The sequence below is a fragment of the Mustelus asterias genome, chromosome 18 (assembly GCF_964213995.1).
Source record: "Mustelus asterias chromosome 18, sMusAst1.hap1.1, whole genome shotgun sequence".
Classification (NCBI taxonomy): Eukaryota; Metazoa; Chordata; class Chondrichthyes; order Carcharhiniformes; family Triakidae; genus Mustelus; species Mustelus asterias.
Genome location: NC_135818.1, coordinates 48,150,109 through 48,166,627, shown reverse-complemented (window position 1 = coordinate 48,166,627; position 16,519 = coordinate 48,150,109). Strand labels below are relative to the sequence as shown.

At 42.4% G+C, this 16,519-nt stretch overlaps 1 protein-coding gene and 1 long non-coding RNA gene across 7 annotated transcripts in view; one reads left to right on the top strand and one right to left on the bottom strand.

Annotated features, from left to right (window-relative positions):
* LOC144507111 (uncharacterized) overlaps window positions 1-14,774 on the bottom strand; it is a 32,000-nt gene extending 17,226 nt beyond the window's left edge. For 2 of the 6 annotated variants that reach the window (XR_013500030.1, XR_013500029.1), the window contains exons 1-2: window positions 14,658-14,774; window positions 12,793-12,950 (exon numbers count right to left, since the gene is read on the bottom strand). This is a non-coding gene — a long non-coding RNA (uncharacterized LOC144507111). Of the gene's footprint in view, window positions 1-1,669; window positions 2,106-5,260; window positions 5,567-12,792; window positions 12,951-14,657 lie in introns of those variants that run through there. The other 4 variants (XR_013500025.1, XR_013500026.1, XR_013500028.1 and 1 more) reach the window with 4 other exon arrangements.
* Window positions 14,775-14,853: 79 nt separating this feature from the next.
* naa30 (N-alpha-acetyltransferase 30, NatC catalytic subunit) overlaps window positions 14,854-16,519 on the top strand; it is a 33,992-nt gene continuing 32,326 nt past the window's right edge. The window contains exon 1 of the mRNA XM_078233859.1: window positions 14,854-16,038. Coding sequence (XP_078089985.1) covers window positions 15,277-16,038 — 762 coding nt within the window. The 5' untranslated portion in view covers window positions 14,854-15,276. The remainder of the gene's footprint in view (window positions 16,039-16,519) is intronic.

Below are 16,519 nucleotides of genomic sequence, written 5' to 3'. Positions count from 1 at the left end.
TCTGGGAATGCCAGAGAGCACCTGTACAATCTAGTTGAAGAACTGTTGGTTTTTATTGGGGTAATGGCTGACATTGATATGAGGATGACATTTCTACTGTGAATGAAACATCTTTAAGGGTTGCATTCTAACTCTGGTGCACATCAGGAAGTGATCTGCATCATTGTCAACACTGTGGTAGCTGTGTTGAGATTGCTGTTCAGAGTCACATATGGTGATGATCAGATCCAGCTGCTGCCACTGCCCTAATCTTGGATTTCTCCAAGACACCTTACAGTGTGGTTCCTTCTGAAAGAATGTATTAATTACACAAAGATCATGGTAGCAACAGAGCTCAAGTAATCTTTGTCCATTCTCATTTATCTTTCCCAAGTCATGATGTCCAAGACAGTCCATGCCCAGTCCCCAGTAGGTAAAGCTGTCTTAGGAATCTGCTAATAACAGTGCCAAGATCCCCATAGAACTGGTCCTTCGCCTATTAGAGCTCAGCTTTGCAGCATACGCACTCATGAGGTTAACTGGTCCTGTTTGAGTTGAAAGGTGGATAAAGAAAAGACATTCTGAACCATTGTGGAGGTTTCTCTCATCACAAGCAGCGAGTTTCTTACAGTGAAGCGTACACCTTGCTCACGCTTTTCCATTGAACTCTTACCTGCCAGATGAAGGTGAAATGTTTTTCTTTCAGTGATCTGATCTCGGTGAGCCTGGTCTCTAATAGGGAAGCTACATCAATGTTCAGCCTATCAAGTTCCATGTTGATCATGGCTTTCTTTTGCCTATTAACAGCCCATTATCTGTCAATCCCTTGCACATGATCCTGAAGATCAAGCGAAGAGTTGGCATTTTCCTCCTTTTCTTTCCTTTTGTCTGATGCAATGAATCCCATCCACTTGTTGAGTAAAGACTCCAATATCCAAACACCCACTGAAGCAGATGTTTATTTATTGTCACAAGTAGGCTTACGTTAACACTGCAATGAAGTTACTGTGAAAATCCCCTAGTTGCCACATTCCGGCGCCTGTTCAGGTACATTGAGGGAGAATTTAGCATGGCCAATGCACCTAACCAGCACATCTTTCAGACTGTGGGAGGAAACCGGAGCACCTGGAGGAAACCCACGCAGACACAGGGAGAATGTGCAGACTCCGCACAGGCGGTGACCCAAGCTGGGAATCGAACCTGGGTCACTGGTGCTGTGAGGCAGCAGTGCGAACCACCATGCCACCCAAGATGCAGTTGGTTGAGAAGAGGATCCAGAGAAAATAGGGACCAGTGAATCTCACATTTTCTCATATTAAATTCTATTTAATGCAATTTTGCCGCTTCACTTAATCCACCAATGTCCTTTTGCAACTTTCCCCTCTAATCTGTCTGATTTCAAGAAGAAATTAGATATAGCTCTTTGGGCTAAAGGGATCATGGGATATGGGGGGGAAGGGGGGGTCAGGATATTGAATTCGATGACCAGCCATGATCACAATGAATGGTGAAGCAGGCTCAAAGGGCCGAATGGCCTACTCCTGCTTCTAGTTTCTATGTCCATGTTACTATCTATATTACCTATTGCACAACCCAATTGTATCAGTCAACAGCACTGTTTCTTCATCTAAGCCATTATCAAAAACAATGGTATCATTGTGTCCCAATGAGATGTAACAAAATTGTGTTTAAAGTTTTAAGATTTTATTTTATTATTGTCACATGTATTAGTGTACAGTGAAAAGTATTGTTTCTTGCACGCTATACAGATGAAGCATACCCGTACATAGAGAAGGAAAGGAAAGGAGAGAGTGCAGAATGTAGTGTTACAGTCATAACTAGGGTGTAGAGAAAGATCAACTTAATGCGAGGTAGGCCCATTCCAAAGTCTGGTGGCAGCAGGGAAGAAGCTGTTCTTCAGTCGGTTGGCACATGTCCTCAGATTTTTGTATCTTTTTCCTGACGAAAGAAGAGTTACCCATCTTGACCTTTTGTTTCTTAAGCTTGCAGCCCATCATCTTCCTCTGCAGAGACTGGGTGCTCCTGAGACACACTAGGCAACACTTAACACTGCGTTGATCACCACAGTGCAAATCATTGTCTCACAAGAGAGTAGACTGCCACCACTGATGATTGAAAGATGGTTAGATTAATCTTTTGAATTGTATGAGTCATTTAAGCGATCGAGTTGTAATCCTATTCTTGTTTAATAACATTTTTAAAGAATAATTTTATATTCATGAGTTCTAGCTTTTCCCATGAATTCTTAAGCTTATCGTGCTGAGTGCATAAATGGACTAACATCTGATGGATTTTTGTGGAATATACGAGAATATAAAACATTTTCAGCTTTTGGTGCAATTTGTTTAATAAATCCACCTATTAATGGATGCACTCAAAACCTTGTTTCAAAGACACTGAAGTTATAATCCGAACTCAATATAACTTACCAATTATACAGAATGAAAAGAACTTTCTTTTTTGTCAAAATTAAAATTTCCTGCAGATCAGTTCCAATTCATTCACACTTAGAGGAGAGTTTAGAGATGTGCGTGGCAAGTTTTTTCATAGAGGGTGGTGAATGTCTGGAACGCGCTCCCTGAGGAGGTGGTGGGAGCTGGTACAATAGCGGCATTTAAGGGTTATCTAGACGAATACATAAATAGGATGGAATGGAAGGATGTGGACTCCGTAAGTGATTACGGTTTTAATTTAGGCAGGCATCATGATCGGCACAGGGGTGGGCCTGTTCCTGCGCTGTACTGTTCTTTGTTCTTTGCAAACAGAAAATGATTCAAATTAAATATTCCAGAGAAATGTTCAAAATTGCTCTATTTTTTAAAAGTCTAGATATTAATGATGAAATTAGATTTGGCATCTTCAGAAACGTGTAACCTAAGTGTCAAACCATAACTTCAGAAGTGCTGGAACAAGGTTAAGAAACAAAAGGTGACATTTTAAAACTTTAAACACAATTTTGTTACATCTCATATTGAGACACAATGACGCCACTGGTTTTGGTAACGGCTTAGATGAAGAAACAGAGCTGTTGTCTGATGACATTGTTGGGTTGCACAATAGACAATATAGATTCGAGAGGTATTTTGCAAAAGAACACTGGTGGATTAAGTGAAAGGGCCAAACTGCAGTAAATGGAATTCAATGAAAGTATGAGATCATTTATTTTGGACCTAAGAATGATAGATCAGGATATGATCTAAACAATAAGAAGCGAGGAACAGAGGGATTTGGGGGCCATGTACAAAAATCACTAGAAGTACAAAAAAAATGTAAAATATTAATGGAATGTTTGCCATCCTGGATAGATTGGAAAGACCTAAAATGAGTATGGAGATCATGATGTGGAATTAATCCCCACCAGTTTATTCTGATACAGGTAGCAGCAAACTTTGTCCTGCTTCTACTTTAATAGATAACTGCGCTGTTGAGCGGCTTAATACCTCAATAAAAGGCTCATGCTTATGCCAGGTTAGCATCACATAAAGCCAGCCTGCATCTTTTAAAGGGAAGGTGCATTTTTGGATTCAACAAGTGCTGGAACTAGTTGGAAAGACATTCTGAACAGTGAAATAGCACAGCAGGAACAGGCAGCATGCTTCAACGCCCTCAGATGCAGCACTAAAGGCATTAGTGGAAGAGATACCTGCAGCTGACCTTCAAAGTAGACACTGTGTAACTAATGGGAGCTGATAGTCACCATTGTCAATGGAAACAGTCTATCCCTGAGGACCTGGATGCAGTACAGAAAGAAGTTTAATGATCTCACATGAGTGCTCAAGATCAGTGAATGACTGGATCTTTAAATGCCATATCCTACTAATTGCATCACTAGTCTCAGACATTCACCACACCCCTACCACTGACCTACCAACAATTTCTATCAATCACAATGAGCATTCACCTCACCCTCAGACACTTAGCACTGTTCCAAACCTCTCTCTCACACTTCATATCATGAATATATTGCTAAGTATTCAACCATGAAAGGCACATCACCCAAACATACTGCACTTGGACACAATTCCCTCTCGCTTACAGGACAAGATGGTGTACAATGGCAGGCAGAAACTGTTAAGCTCTCACCTCCAGTGAGGAGACTGTGCTGGTAATCACTGGTGCAGGAACAACTGAAGCCATGGCAATGACAGGACTGAAATCATAGAAGGTAACAGCATTTAATCCACCCTTTCATCTCCCGGTCTCTTCCAATTTACAAGCTAATGATCTAAGGGTGCACCTCTTGCTTTATGCCTCTTTTCCTCACCATAATCTCACCCTGTGCCTGTTGTCAATCTTTTTATTTATCGAACAGTTTACAAATACAAAATACATTACACTTTCAAATTATAAACCAAATACAATACCATCTCACAATAATAAATTATAGAGGTAACACCCAATATAACACAGTATCAACAATAAACATGCCATTTTTAATACAATAGCACAAACAACATAGCACAGTAACAAACAGCTAGTATGCATTGCGAGTTATCCACAACAGGCCTTCCAAGGTTGCAAACAACTCACAACTATAAACCAGCAAGCTATAATATAAACACAATACCGACAGCTAACGCACCATCCTTTAACCAATAACAAACAACTCCCTTACAATAAGAAAGGGGTTCATTGTAAGTTATCTACAACTTTCCAGGGCTTTGCCCCCCTGTGCCTATTGTCAGGGCAGGAGAAATGGATAGTGCAAGCTAATTGTATAAATTAAGATAAAGTGTTTATAAGTGGGAACTCATAAGATAATTATTTGTGTACCTATAAAGAGACAATTATTGACACTAGTGGTGGGTGTAGAATAAGGAGCTATATATTTTTAATGTCTCACTTTGTGTTTAAATATAAAACTGAATGAAAATCGACTTCTGGTCTCTTCCTTCACCAACCACAGGGCTGCAAAAACTTCAGCATGACTGCAGAGAATGGTGGCCTAAAGCTGAAGATTTTTTTTTAAGATAGAAGATTACAATCCGAGTAGCTGTTGTGAAGAATGGCTGAAAGCAAGTATAACATACCAGGGTATGATGAACCGCCAATGTTCTCAGAGTCTGAACCTTATTGTAAAAATGAAATGGATATGCAAACACAGGTTACATCCCTACCAGAGAGGAAACAAGGTATGGCATAGGCATTACAGCTTCCTAAGAAAAGTAAAATCAGAAGCAAAGTAATTTGAGGTGGAAGTCAATCAGTTAGATACTGAGAAAGGTTTGTCTCCTCTATTAGATTACATGATGAAACTCACCAGAAAAGATGCTTTATTGGATGCTTATGGAGTCTGGCCAGACTTTAGTAGATTTGAAAAGGCAAGACAGTTGTTCTGTGGAGAAATATATCATGGACTGTGACAAGACTGGAGAAGAGATTGCAGAATTTCAATCTGGAGATTCCTTGTTCAATGCTCAAATTTAAATTACTGGATTATGCCAAGATGCTGCATATGGATCGGCTCCTGCCTTAACTGAGATTCAATTCTCAGAACGAGATTCCCGATTGGAGCAGATGCAAAATTTTTGGAAAAAGTTCCTGGGAAGCAGTCATGTTCTGCAGCCTTGATGGCACAAATGGAAAGGATGTAGGATTCAATTTTAGTTTTTCAAAATCTTCCAAATACTGAACACAGGCACGAGTACAAAAGAAGAATTACATGCAGAAGTAATAATGATTAAAACACCTTTAACAGATTTGGATACCACAGCAGAAAATGGAATTGGAGCAGCAACGGTAGGCGAATGAATCCTGGTGAAGTTAGCAGCTGCGTGACGTGTGACTCAAATATCATTGTGTGATGAACTACCAAAAGAGGAGCAGCAGTGTTCTCAAACTGATGCATGAGACAGAGAATTCAGAGGCTGAAGATGATGATAATGATCAGTCTGGAGGAGTCATACTCATTATAAGCTTTAGTCTGGTGATGAGTGTATTAGTCACAGGTTTGCTTAACTGTACAATGTTAGTAAGTAATTGCATCTTGATAGCATGTGTTCAGATTGGCTAAATTGTTATCTAGACGCACTCACTAATGAGGATTGAGGTCAGAGAGGATGAAATATCCACTTGTTTTAGGTTCGGGGAAGACAACACATTGAGGTCACTGAAAGAGTGGTAGTTCCTTGCAAAATAGCTGCAGTAAGCCACTTTATCAGTGCTGATGTAATTTCTGGTGAGATACCTTTGCTCTTAAGTAAGCCTCCCATGAAAAACGCACCAATGAAACTGAACATGGAGCATGGTAAAGTAATTGTTTTTGAAGGTTAGTGGATCTGCAGTTTACCCAATCATGGCATTATTATTTCCCCTTAACAAAACTTGATGTTTCTGAATTATTAATGGCACCAGGCTCTAAGAAACAGAGAGAAAATGAAGCAAATTGTCTTAAAGCTGCATTGACAATTTGTTCAATCTTGTCAAAGATTAAGAATCGTGCGAAAGGATGAAGGTGTGGTTGATGAGGAGTAGACAGGGCTCGTCGAAAAGATTAGTGCAAAAAATGAAATATGCAAAATGCATGAGGATGCTGCCACATACTATTTCAATTTTTCCATTCCCATGTGCTGTTCTGGGACTTAGAAGACCAAAGCAAAGCTATTTGCCTGGTGTTTTGAAGAGAGATTAGGTGATATAGATATTAGAGTGGACTTTCCCAAAGCAGGAAAATTACCCCTCACACTTTTGGCCACATATTTGTGGAGGTGTAGGTCAATTAACATAAGCCATGTTTCTGCAGGGTGAAATGTTTGAGACAGGAGTTTTTGCACTTTCAAGAGGCAAGTGATACAGAAGGGAAACTATGGAAACTAAAATGCATTTATGGCCTGCCTGAGGGTGTGGTATTTTTCTGTGAGATCTGTTTTGTTAAAGCAGGCTGAGGTAGTTGCCATGGATCTATGGGACAAAAATAGCAATATTTTCATTTTACACTTTATAGACATGGAAACCCGATTATAATAAATGTCTGTATAGCGTGCAAGAAACAATACTTTTCACTGTATGCTAATACACATTTACAAGGATGTTGCCTGGACTGAGTGGTATGCCTTATGAGGATAGGCTGAGGGAGCTTGGTCTTTTCTCCTTGGAGAGACGAAGGATGAGAGGAGACCTAATAGAGATGTATAAGATGTTGAGAGGCATAGATCAGGTGGACTCTCAGAGGCTTTTTCCCAGGGTGGAAATGTCTGCTACGAGAGGACACAGGTTTAGGGTGCTGGGGGGTAGGTACAGGGGAGATGTTAGGGGTAAGTTTTTCACACAGAGGGTGGTGGGCGAGTGGAATCGGCTGCCGTCAGTGGTGGTGGAGGCAAACTCAATAGGGTCTTTTAAGAGACTCCTGGATGAGTACATGGAGAGTAATAGGATGGAGGGTTATAGGTAGGTCTAGAAGGTAGGGATGTGTTCGGCACAACTTGTGGGCCGAAGGGCCTGTTTGTGCTGTAGTTTTTCTATGTTTCTATGTAATACTTGTGACAATAATAAATCAAATCAAATTTTCCAAGAGGAAGTCAAGTTTTGCCGCCGCTCTAGTCGGGCCATCCACATATTGAATGAGAAATTCCTCCTGAATACACTCAACAAAATTTCTCTCCATCCAAGCCCCTAATACTATGGCTGTCCCAGTCCATGTTGGGAAAGCTAAAGTCCCCTACTATTATCACCCTATTTTTCTTGGAGCTATCTGTAATCTCCTTACACATTTGCTCCTCAATTTCCTGCTATCTGGGGGCCTATAGTACAATCCTATCAGTTCTACCCATATAGACTCAGTGGGCAAACCCTCAGAAATATCCCCTCTCATTACTGCCATCATGTTCTCCTGAATCAAAAATGCAAACTCCCCCTCCTCTCTTACCTTCTGTTCTACTTTCCTATAGCAACTATATCCTGGAACGTTGAGCTGCCAGTCCTGTCCCTCCCTTAGCCATGTTTCAGTAACAGCTCTAATATCCCAGTCCCATGTACCCATTCATGCCCTGAGTTCATCTGCCTTGCCCATCAGGCCATTTGCATTGAAATAAATGCAGTTTAATCTAGACTTTCTTTGCTCTCTGCCCTGCTCTTGCCTAACCTGTCTAGCACTAGGATGACTGGCACTGCCTTTACTATTTAACATGCTCTCTTTAACTCCTGTGCTGTCCTCAACTTTCTCTTCTTGCTCCACCCCACACCCCCCCGCCAAACTAGTCAGACAGAACATAATAGAACATAGAACATTACAGCGCAGTACAGGCCCTTCGGCCCTCGATGTTGCACTGACCAGTGAAACCAATCCAAAGCCCATCTAACCTACACTATTCCAATATCATCCATATGTTTATCCAATAACCATTTGAATGCTCTTAATGTTGACGAGTCCAAATGTATTCCGTTTTCCTGGCATAAAGAATCCCTGTCACATCCCTTATAAGGCAGCGAACTGAGAAATGTTATATTGGTCACCGGGCATGAAGTGCCATGCAAACTCAGACTGCTGCCCAAGGGTGTCACAACAGTCCTACAAATCTGTTCTCCAACAGATTACTATGATTGCTGAGACACCATCCCAGGCGAATGGCAGTGGCTCCATAGAGCCCAAACCTCTCATCTCTCAAGATGAGGTTTGGGCTCACTCATGTTCCCATCCTGTCACTCTGCCAGCAGCTTTGCTGTTGTTAGTCAGCGCAGGCTGCTACTACCTATACCAAAATGGTGCAGTGTTGAAGCTGGAGCTGCTCAAGGTCGTCTTCCAACATCATCTACAGTCTCATCCACTAAAGGTCAACACTCTGCCACCGGCTCTGCTACAGTCACTGTGGTAATTGGTCAATGCCTTGACTTTAAAATTCTCATCCTGGTTTTCAAATCCCTCTATGACCTTGCCTCACTCTGTCTGTAATCTCCTCCAGTGACAACCCTCTGGAATATCTGCACTCCTCTAAATCTGGCCTCTTACGCAGTCCCAATTATAATTGTTCCACCATTGGTGCCTGTGCCTTCAGTTGCCTGGGCCCCAAACTCAGGAGTTCCTTCTCTACACTCTCTACCTGTTTATCTCACTTTCTGCTTTTAAGAACGTCCTCAAAACCTATTTGACTCAGCTTTTGGTCACCTGACTTAATATCTCGTGTGGTTCGGTATCACTATTTTTTAATGCTCCTGTGAAGCGTCCTTGGTTATTTCATTGTATTAAAGGTGCTATATATTAAGTTATTGTTTTTGTACTCTGCGCAGGAGCAATAATGATGTGGAGATGCCGGCGTTGGACTGGGGTGAACACAGTAAGAGTTTTAACAACACCAGGTTAAAGTCCAACAGGTTTATTTGGTAGCAAATTTGGTAGCAGGAAAGAATGTCCCGAGGCATGGGACATTGGGGAAACCATGCAGACGCTACAACAACGGATGAATGAACACCGCTCAACAATCACCAAGCAAGACTGTTCTCTTCCTGTGGGGGAGCACTTCAGCAGTCACGGGCATTCAGCCTCTGATCTTCAGGTAAGTGTTCTCCAAGGCGGCCTTCACGACACACGACAGCGCAGAGTCGCTGAGCAGAAACTGATAGTCAAGTTCCGCACACATGAGGACGGCCTAAACCGGGATGTTGGATTTATGTCACATTATCAGTAACCCCTACAGCTTGCCTCCTGGACTTGCAGGCTGTCCTGTCTGGAGGCAATACACATCTCTTTAACCTATGCTTAATGCTCCCTCCACCCACATTGTCTGTATCTTTAAGATCTGGTTGGCTGTAGGGATTCGCATTCTAATCAGTATTCTGTAACTTGATTTTGTGTCCCTGTGCCCTGTTTGAGAGCACATATCCACTCCATCTGACGAAGGAGCAGCGCTCCGAAAGCTAATGGTATTTGCTACCAAATAAACCTGTTGGACTTTAACCTGGAGTTGTTAAAACTCTTACCAGGAGCAATAACACAGGCAAAAACACATAAGACAGACACAAGGAATGCAGAAGGATGATGAGTATTTAATATGACATGGTTTTACTTATTAATTTTGATTGTAATGTTTATTTTGTGGTGAATTTTATTCTTGCATTGTGGCCAACTCCAATGTATTGATCAATGATAGAGAATAGGTAAGAAGTGTGGGTCTATTGGTGAATGGAGAATCGGGGTTGTAATTGCAGACATAACACTAGAATTTGTTACTCACAGCCAGCCCAAGCAGAACTGTCTAGGTTGCTGCCTCCCTTACTCCTGTTCATGCTTCTTCTCCTCAGCTGCTCGTCTGATAGCTGCTACTAAGGGCAATCCCTTCATGATGGTGAGGTTCTGCAGCACACAGCATACCACCATAAGTTTTAAGTCACACTCAGCAGAGTACTGTAGAACTCCTCCAGAGTGGTCATGGCAGAGGGACCATTATTTCAGCATGCAAATTGTATGCTCCCAGTTTTATGGCAGCATCAAAGTATCACCACATGGGTTACAAACTGGAGTTAGGATTCATTATCAGTGGATAGCGTTCGTTGCACAGTAGCCACTCTTTTTATCATGCTGGCTGAATGCAGCTGACATAGCACATTGCTGCAAAATGAAGACATCATAACTGCTGTCAGGATACTGGGCACTTTCCTTCATGATGCACTGCCTAACGTCACACAACAGCTGGAAGTTGAGGGAAGAATCCGTTCCAGTTTTGATATATGGCAGAGTTGGCATGTGGCTCCAACAAGGCGCTGTCCTGCAATCCTAACAAACCCTTGTGCTTGCTCTGTTTATTTCTGGCTATTGTCTTTGAATAGAGCCTCAGTGACTTCCCTTATAAAACAGTAAATGGTAAACCATGAGATGCTGTTAATATCTCCACCTCCAGACTGGAAGGAGCTGGACATACACAATTTCATGGCCATGGTCAACATCAAAGCCACTGGCAATCAGGTCCTGGCCCTGAGGTTGGCACTGTGGCTACAGTAGTTGGCATATTTGAACAAGGAGGTCCTAATTGAAGCACAGATGTCTTGGAAATTGTTCCACACCGAGATTCAGAAAGCAGAATTGCACCGTAAACACTCTGGCCAAATAGATCCTCTGCTGAGTTTCCTTTTTCCCCATGTCTGCATCCCTCCTCTGCTAGCTTATCCTAGTCTGCATGACCTCTGGTCATTTCCCCAGTCATGCTCCATTCCATGGAGAAGATCCACTAATGTACCCCTGTCTAGGAGCAACTGATTTGTGCAGAAACCTTGAAGTCCATAAAACATCATTTAGCATCTCTGGACCACATCATACCAATTTCGGTAGACTTCTGCAATTTGAAACAACAGTAGAAAAAACACCAAACACATGCAAAATTGTATTAGCAGCGAGAAGAAATAACCAGCAACTAATCTGTAATAGTTGACGGTCTCTTAAATTAGTGCTAGAGGGCAAGTCCTTATGCTGCTTAACACATATTCAGTTGTGAGCTAAAGAGGGCCTCATCTAGACTGTTGAGTTCCAAATGTCAGTGTTGGCATCAAATCAACGAGGCAATTACTAATACTTCCACCAAGATGACATTCAACATGATTCAAAGCAGAAGTGTGTGCTGCAGTGAATGCCATTTTGGTTTCTGAGCAGCATAGCACCAAAATAAAAGCTGCTCTAGAGTCCAAATTCTGCTTCATCAGGATCATCATTTTCAACAGTGTCTCTGAAATTTACTCAACAGCAGAACAAATAAGACATGTTTTCTTATGCAGAGCTGTCTACGCATTTCCCCCACCATAGTATTTAAGTGTTCTCATGTAAAAGTGAAGTGAAATGCTGCCTGATTTGATCCCAAAATCTAATGCTGTTTCAGTGGCAATTATGCACACAAATTAATAGAATTTTCTGCTGTTTCCATTAAAAATCTTTACTGTATTTGTCTTGAAGCAAAATCTATCCTTATAGGCAAAATGTATTCTTTGGGCCAAACAACCAATAGATTTAAATTGGGTTAATTACCGACTCATACGTTTCTTTAGCATATCTTCACTCACGCTTATTTCCCCGTTGGAGATTAGTGGGAAAGTGGTGGAAGAATTCCTGAACTGATTATCGGCCCATCAAATCATGTTATGAATGCTCCTTCCATGGCCAACAAGTCTTGGTATTGAACGCAGAGCTTCTGCTCTCGAGGCAGGGGTACTATTACTGTGCCACAAGATCTCCTCAACTCACGCATTGGTTAAAGGTGAAACAACTATCACAATGGCCCCACCTATCCCATTTTCATTTGCCCTCAACTTGCGTGTCCATTTTTACAAGAAACGAAAATATTCTATTTAAGTACTAATAAAAGGATATTGAACAAATTTGCCATTTAATGATGAATATTTTTCATTACCATTATCTCTAATTATTGTACAACATCCACTAGGTTACATGCATCTGAGGGAACATTTGTTCCTAAACTCTATAATTTCTTCCCTATTGGTAAAATAGGATAGTTGGCTTTATCAGCTTCGACAGTACTGCAATTTTAGATAGCACTTATATTACTAAAGGTCACCAATTACTTCAGGGTACAATTTGACAACAAATTTCTGATGCAGAAAGTAATAGAGGGATTGCCTCCCATCAAGTAAAGAGCCACAGATGGTTTGGGAAAGAGAAATAAAAAGGCAGTGGGTCAAAATTAGCCAAAGACAATTCTGGTCCCATTATACCAGCCTTCATCCCTGCATAACACTGCTAAACTTCTCCGCAAACCCATGCCCACAAATCCACGCCCTTTGTTACAATCTCGGCGGATCCCAGCACAAATGAAATCTGAAATACTGTCGGATTTTGACCCAAGAGTTACTCGGTACCTCTCTCTAGTCCTCTTCAGTCTCAGGACCCGTCTCTCATTTCCAGATTCTAGGGTCCCCTTTCAGTGCTCACAAATCCTGGATCTATAATTCTTAGACTCCCAGATCACAGGTCTACTCCCAATGTTTCCGAATTTTGACATCTGATTATGTTTCAACTAGACCAAAGTAAAAATAAATGGAACAATGTATCTTACATATTTACCATATTTAGTATACATTATCTAAACGTGATTAACTGATAAATAAAACTTTTATTTGCAAAAATCATTATTCATCATTTTGAATTATTTCATGACTTTCCTCATCATTTTTGAGTAATGAAAACAAGTTTAGTTATTTGAGTTGCTTCTCAATATGCCTGATTTGAAATCCTGAGCTATTCTTAATTCCCTTCTTTGAATATGCGCATTTTTGTAGGTACAGTGGAAACATTAAAGAGCTCTTTTTAATTATCACATTGGGAGTTCTAATCTTTTGGTTCCACACGTAGCCATAATTGTTGACCTACATATTTGTTGACCTACATTTTTACGAAACCATTAATTTCCCAAGGGTGGGTTGTTTGTTTTCAGAATTGTTTTGCTAACAGGAGACCTGTGCACTTTCCGCCACATGCATCCTTTTAACAGAAAGTACCTTGAGAAATCCCCTAAAATTATAGAATAACAATAGCAGATGAATGGAATTCTTTCCTCAATCTTAAGGGTAATTCTTAATTTTAGATAATTTATTTGAAAAGCATTTTTTTTGGTCCACAAAGTATAACATTGAGAACATAAAAAATAGGAGTAGACCACTCAGCTCCTCAAACCTGCTGTCTTTCAATAAGGTCATGGCTGAATTTCTGCATCAACTCCACTTTCCAACTTTAACATATCTCTGGATCCCCTTGGTGTCCAAAAATCTACTAATTTCAGTCTTGAATATCTTCATCAACTGTACATCTGTAGCCTGCTGGGTGGAGAATTCCAAAGATTCACAACCCTTTGACTGAAGAAATTCCTCATCAATTCCCATTCAATTCTAAAAGGTTGACTCCTTGTCCTGATACGATGAACCTTAGTTCAAGACTCTCCAGCTAGGGGATACAACCTCTCAGGATCTAACCAGCAAAACCTCTAAGAATATTGTTTCAATAAGATCTTCTCTCAGTGATCTAAACATGAAAATAGGAATAAAAGAATATACATGAACACAGAAATAATAGGCCCATTCTAATTGGACATCATAGGACATCCCAAGAATAAGTCTAATGAACCTTCAGAGATAAAAACAAATCTATGATACATGGGGATAAAGGCAAATACTGTGGATGCTGGAATCTGAAACAAAAACAGAAAATGCTGGAAAAATTCAGCAGGTCAGACAGCATCTGGATGATCCTGACTTGAAACGTTGGCTCTATTCTCCTTGCGCAAGTGCTGTCAGATCTGCTGAGTTTTTTCCAACATTTACTCTTTTTGTGTATAATGCATGAAGTATCGCTCATAAAACCAAACACCAAAAGGCAAAAACGTCCCTTTATATGTAACTCGACAGTGGTCCAGCCCAGGGCAACGATTATCATCTGCAATAGTTGGAAATAGGCATCTTGCACATGATAAACTTCATTTAAAAAATCAAAGAAAATAAACAGTCGCTGCACTAAAACCAAATAAATCCTAACTCTGGAGCACCCTGCTTGATTTCAGACAGATATGAAGAGATAAAACAGCACCGACTCACGAACAGTAAGTACCAAGAAAGGAAAGACTCAACAGACACAATGCTTGCATTTGCAGCAAGGGAATGGTTTAAGGGCAATTTCCAGCAGCTTCCACCGACTGAACTCACACACAAACCAGAAATAAATTGATAAACACCTATGAGGTGTGGAAGGGAGGGGTTATTTGTTTCATTGAGCTCGGTCACAGACACAGAGAGGCGCCGCTTCTTGCCTCAAGTTGCCTTCCCCCTCAGTCTCGCACCAACCGCCCTCCCCCCCGCGCGCGCGCGCGCAGCCGGTCAAAGGTCAGCGTCGTAAAACAAAAGTTGAAGGGGAAGCACGGAGCCGTCTTTACGACGGTTGTGACGTATCCGGGGGCGCCCGGGCCGCGCGCCCGCTTCACTTTACGGCAGCGCCTAGGTTGAGAGTGGAAACGGCCTCGAGTTACAGGCTGCGGGCCGGTGCCGCCTGAGCTCGGCTTCCCCTCAGCTTCACCTCTTCTTCCCCCCCCTCCCCCGGCCGCCCCCTGTGTCGGGCTCTGCCTGGCAGCCCTCCCTCCCCCCCGATCCTGTGTCGCTCCAGTCGGGATGTGTGAGTGCTGAGGGCGGGCAGCGAGTCCTCCTTCCCCCCCCCCCCCCTCAACCCCCCTCCCTTCCACCCCCACCCTCTCTCCCTCCCTCCCTCCTTCCCCTCCAACCCTCTCCGGGTTGGAATCATTTTCTGTCTCTCGCTGCTTTCGGCCCTCATGCTGTCGCCGCGTTTCTCCGCTCTCTAGGATGTCTGATGTACCGCCCGGGCCTAGCGTGCTCTCCCCAGCCCCCGCTGACATCTCTCCCTTCGCCGCAACCCTCAACCACTCGGGCGCTTACGACCAGCTCCCGGGGCCGCAGCCAGGAGGGGGCGGCGAGGAGGAGGAGGAGGAGGAAGCTGCTGCTGCTCTGGATGGGACAGGCCAGCAACACGGCGAGGAGGGCGGGCCACAGCCGGCGAACAGTGTTGGGGGCTACCCGGAGCCCAACCGAGCCAAGAAGGGCGTCTTGCACCTCCACCACCATCACCACCACCAGCAGCAGCAGCGACTGCTCAACGGCTGCGTTATCATAAACCCCGAGCTCCACTACAAGGCGGAGTGCAAAGGCCGCCTGTCCTGCACCGAGGCCGCCGCCGATTTTCACCCCGGACTGTCACTGCCCGAAGGTGGCAGGAGGAAAGCCGACGCCAATTATTGTGAGGGTCCCAACGTGAACCATGCGAACCAAAGGACTGCCGAGGCGGCCGGGCCCGACACTCATAACCCCAGAGATGGACTCGATCGGATTGGTCTCAGCCCAAATGATGAAGAACAGTGCCTGGCCGCCTCGATAGCTGCTTGTAGTTTGCACCCCCAACAAGAGCCCGACAGGATACGATATGTTGGCTATGAGTCAGAGTTGCAAATGCCAGATATAATGAGGTTGATCACGAAAGATTTGTCTGAACCTTATTCCATATATACATATAGATATTTTATTCACAACTGGCCGCAGCTTTGTTTTCTGGTAAGTGTGGTTGGGGGAAAGGGCTATATAATTTGCAAGTTGTATCTAAAATAATACAGAAATCCGTGTGTAACATTTTGAATGTAGCACCACTTTTGCAAGGACTAAATATGAACGCCTAAAAAGTCACTTTAAAGTATTGTATGCTGACTCCACTCTTCCAGTTGTCAGCAATAATTGTCATGCTAACGAGTGCAGTTTTATTTTTGTGTAACCATCTATAGGCTTTGGGAACTTGCATTGCAAAATAATGAATTTGTCTTGCTATTTATAGACTTCGATGCGATGGATAACCTTGACTTTGCAGTTCTATTTAATGTGAAAGACTAAGTGAAGAGTTCAAAGGCTTACAGGCTTGTTCTAAAATCCGTTGAAATCCTGTTGTGTGAAAAGGACTGACAGTTGTTTATTAGACTTACATTTGGTACATTGAGAGATTTTCTTTAATGGTAACACTCATCATATTAGTACCACATGTACT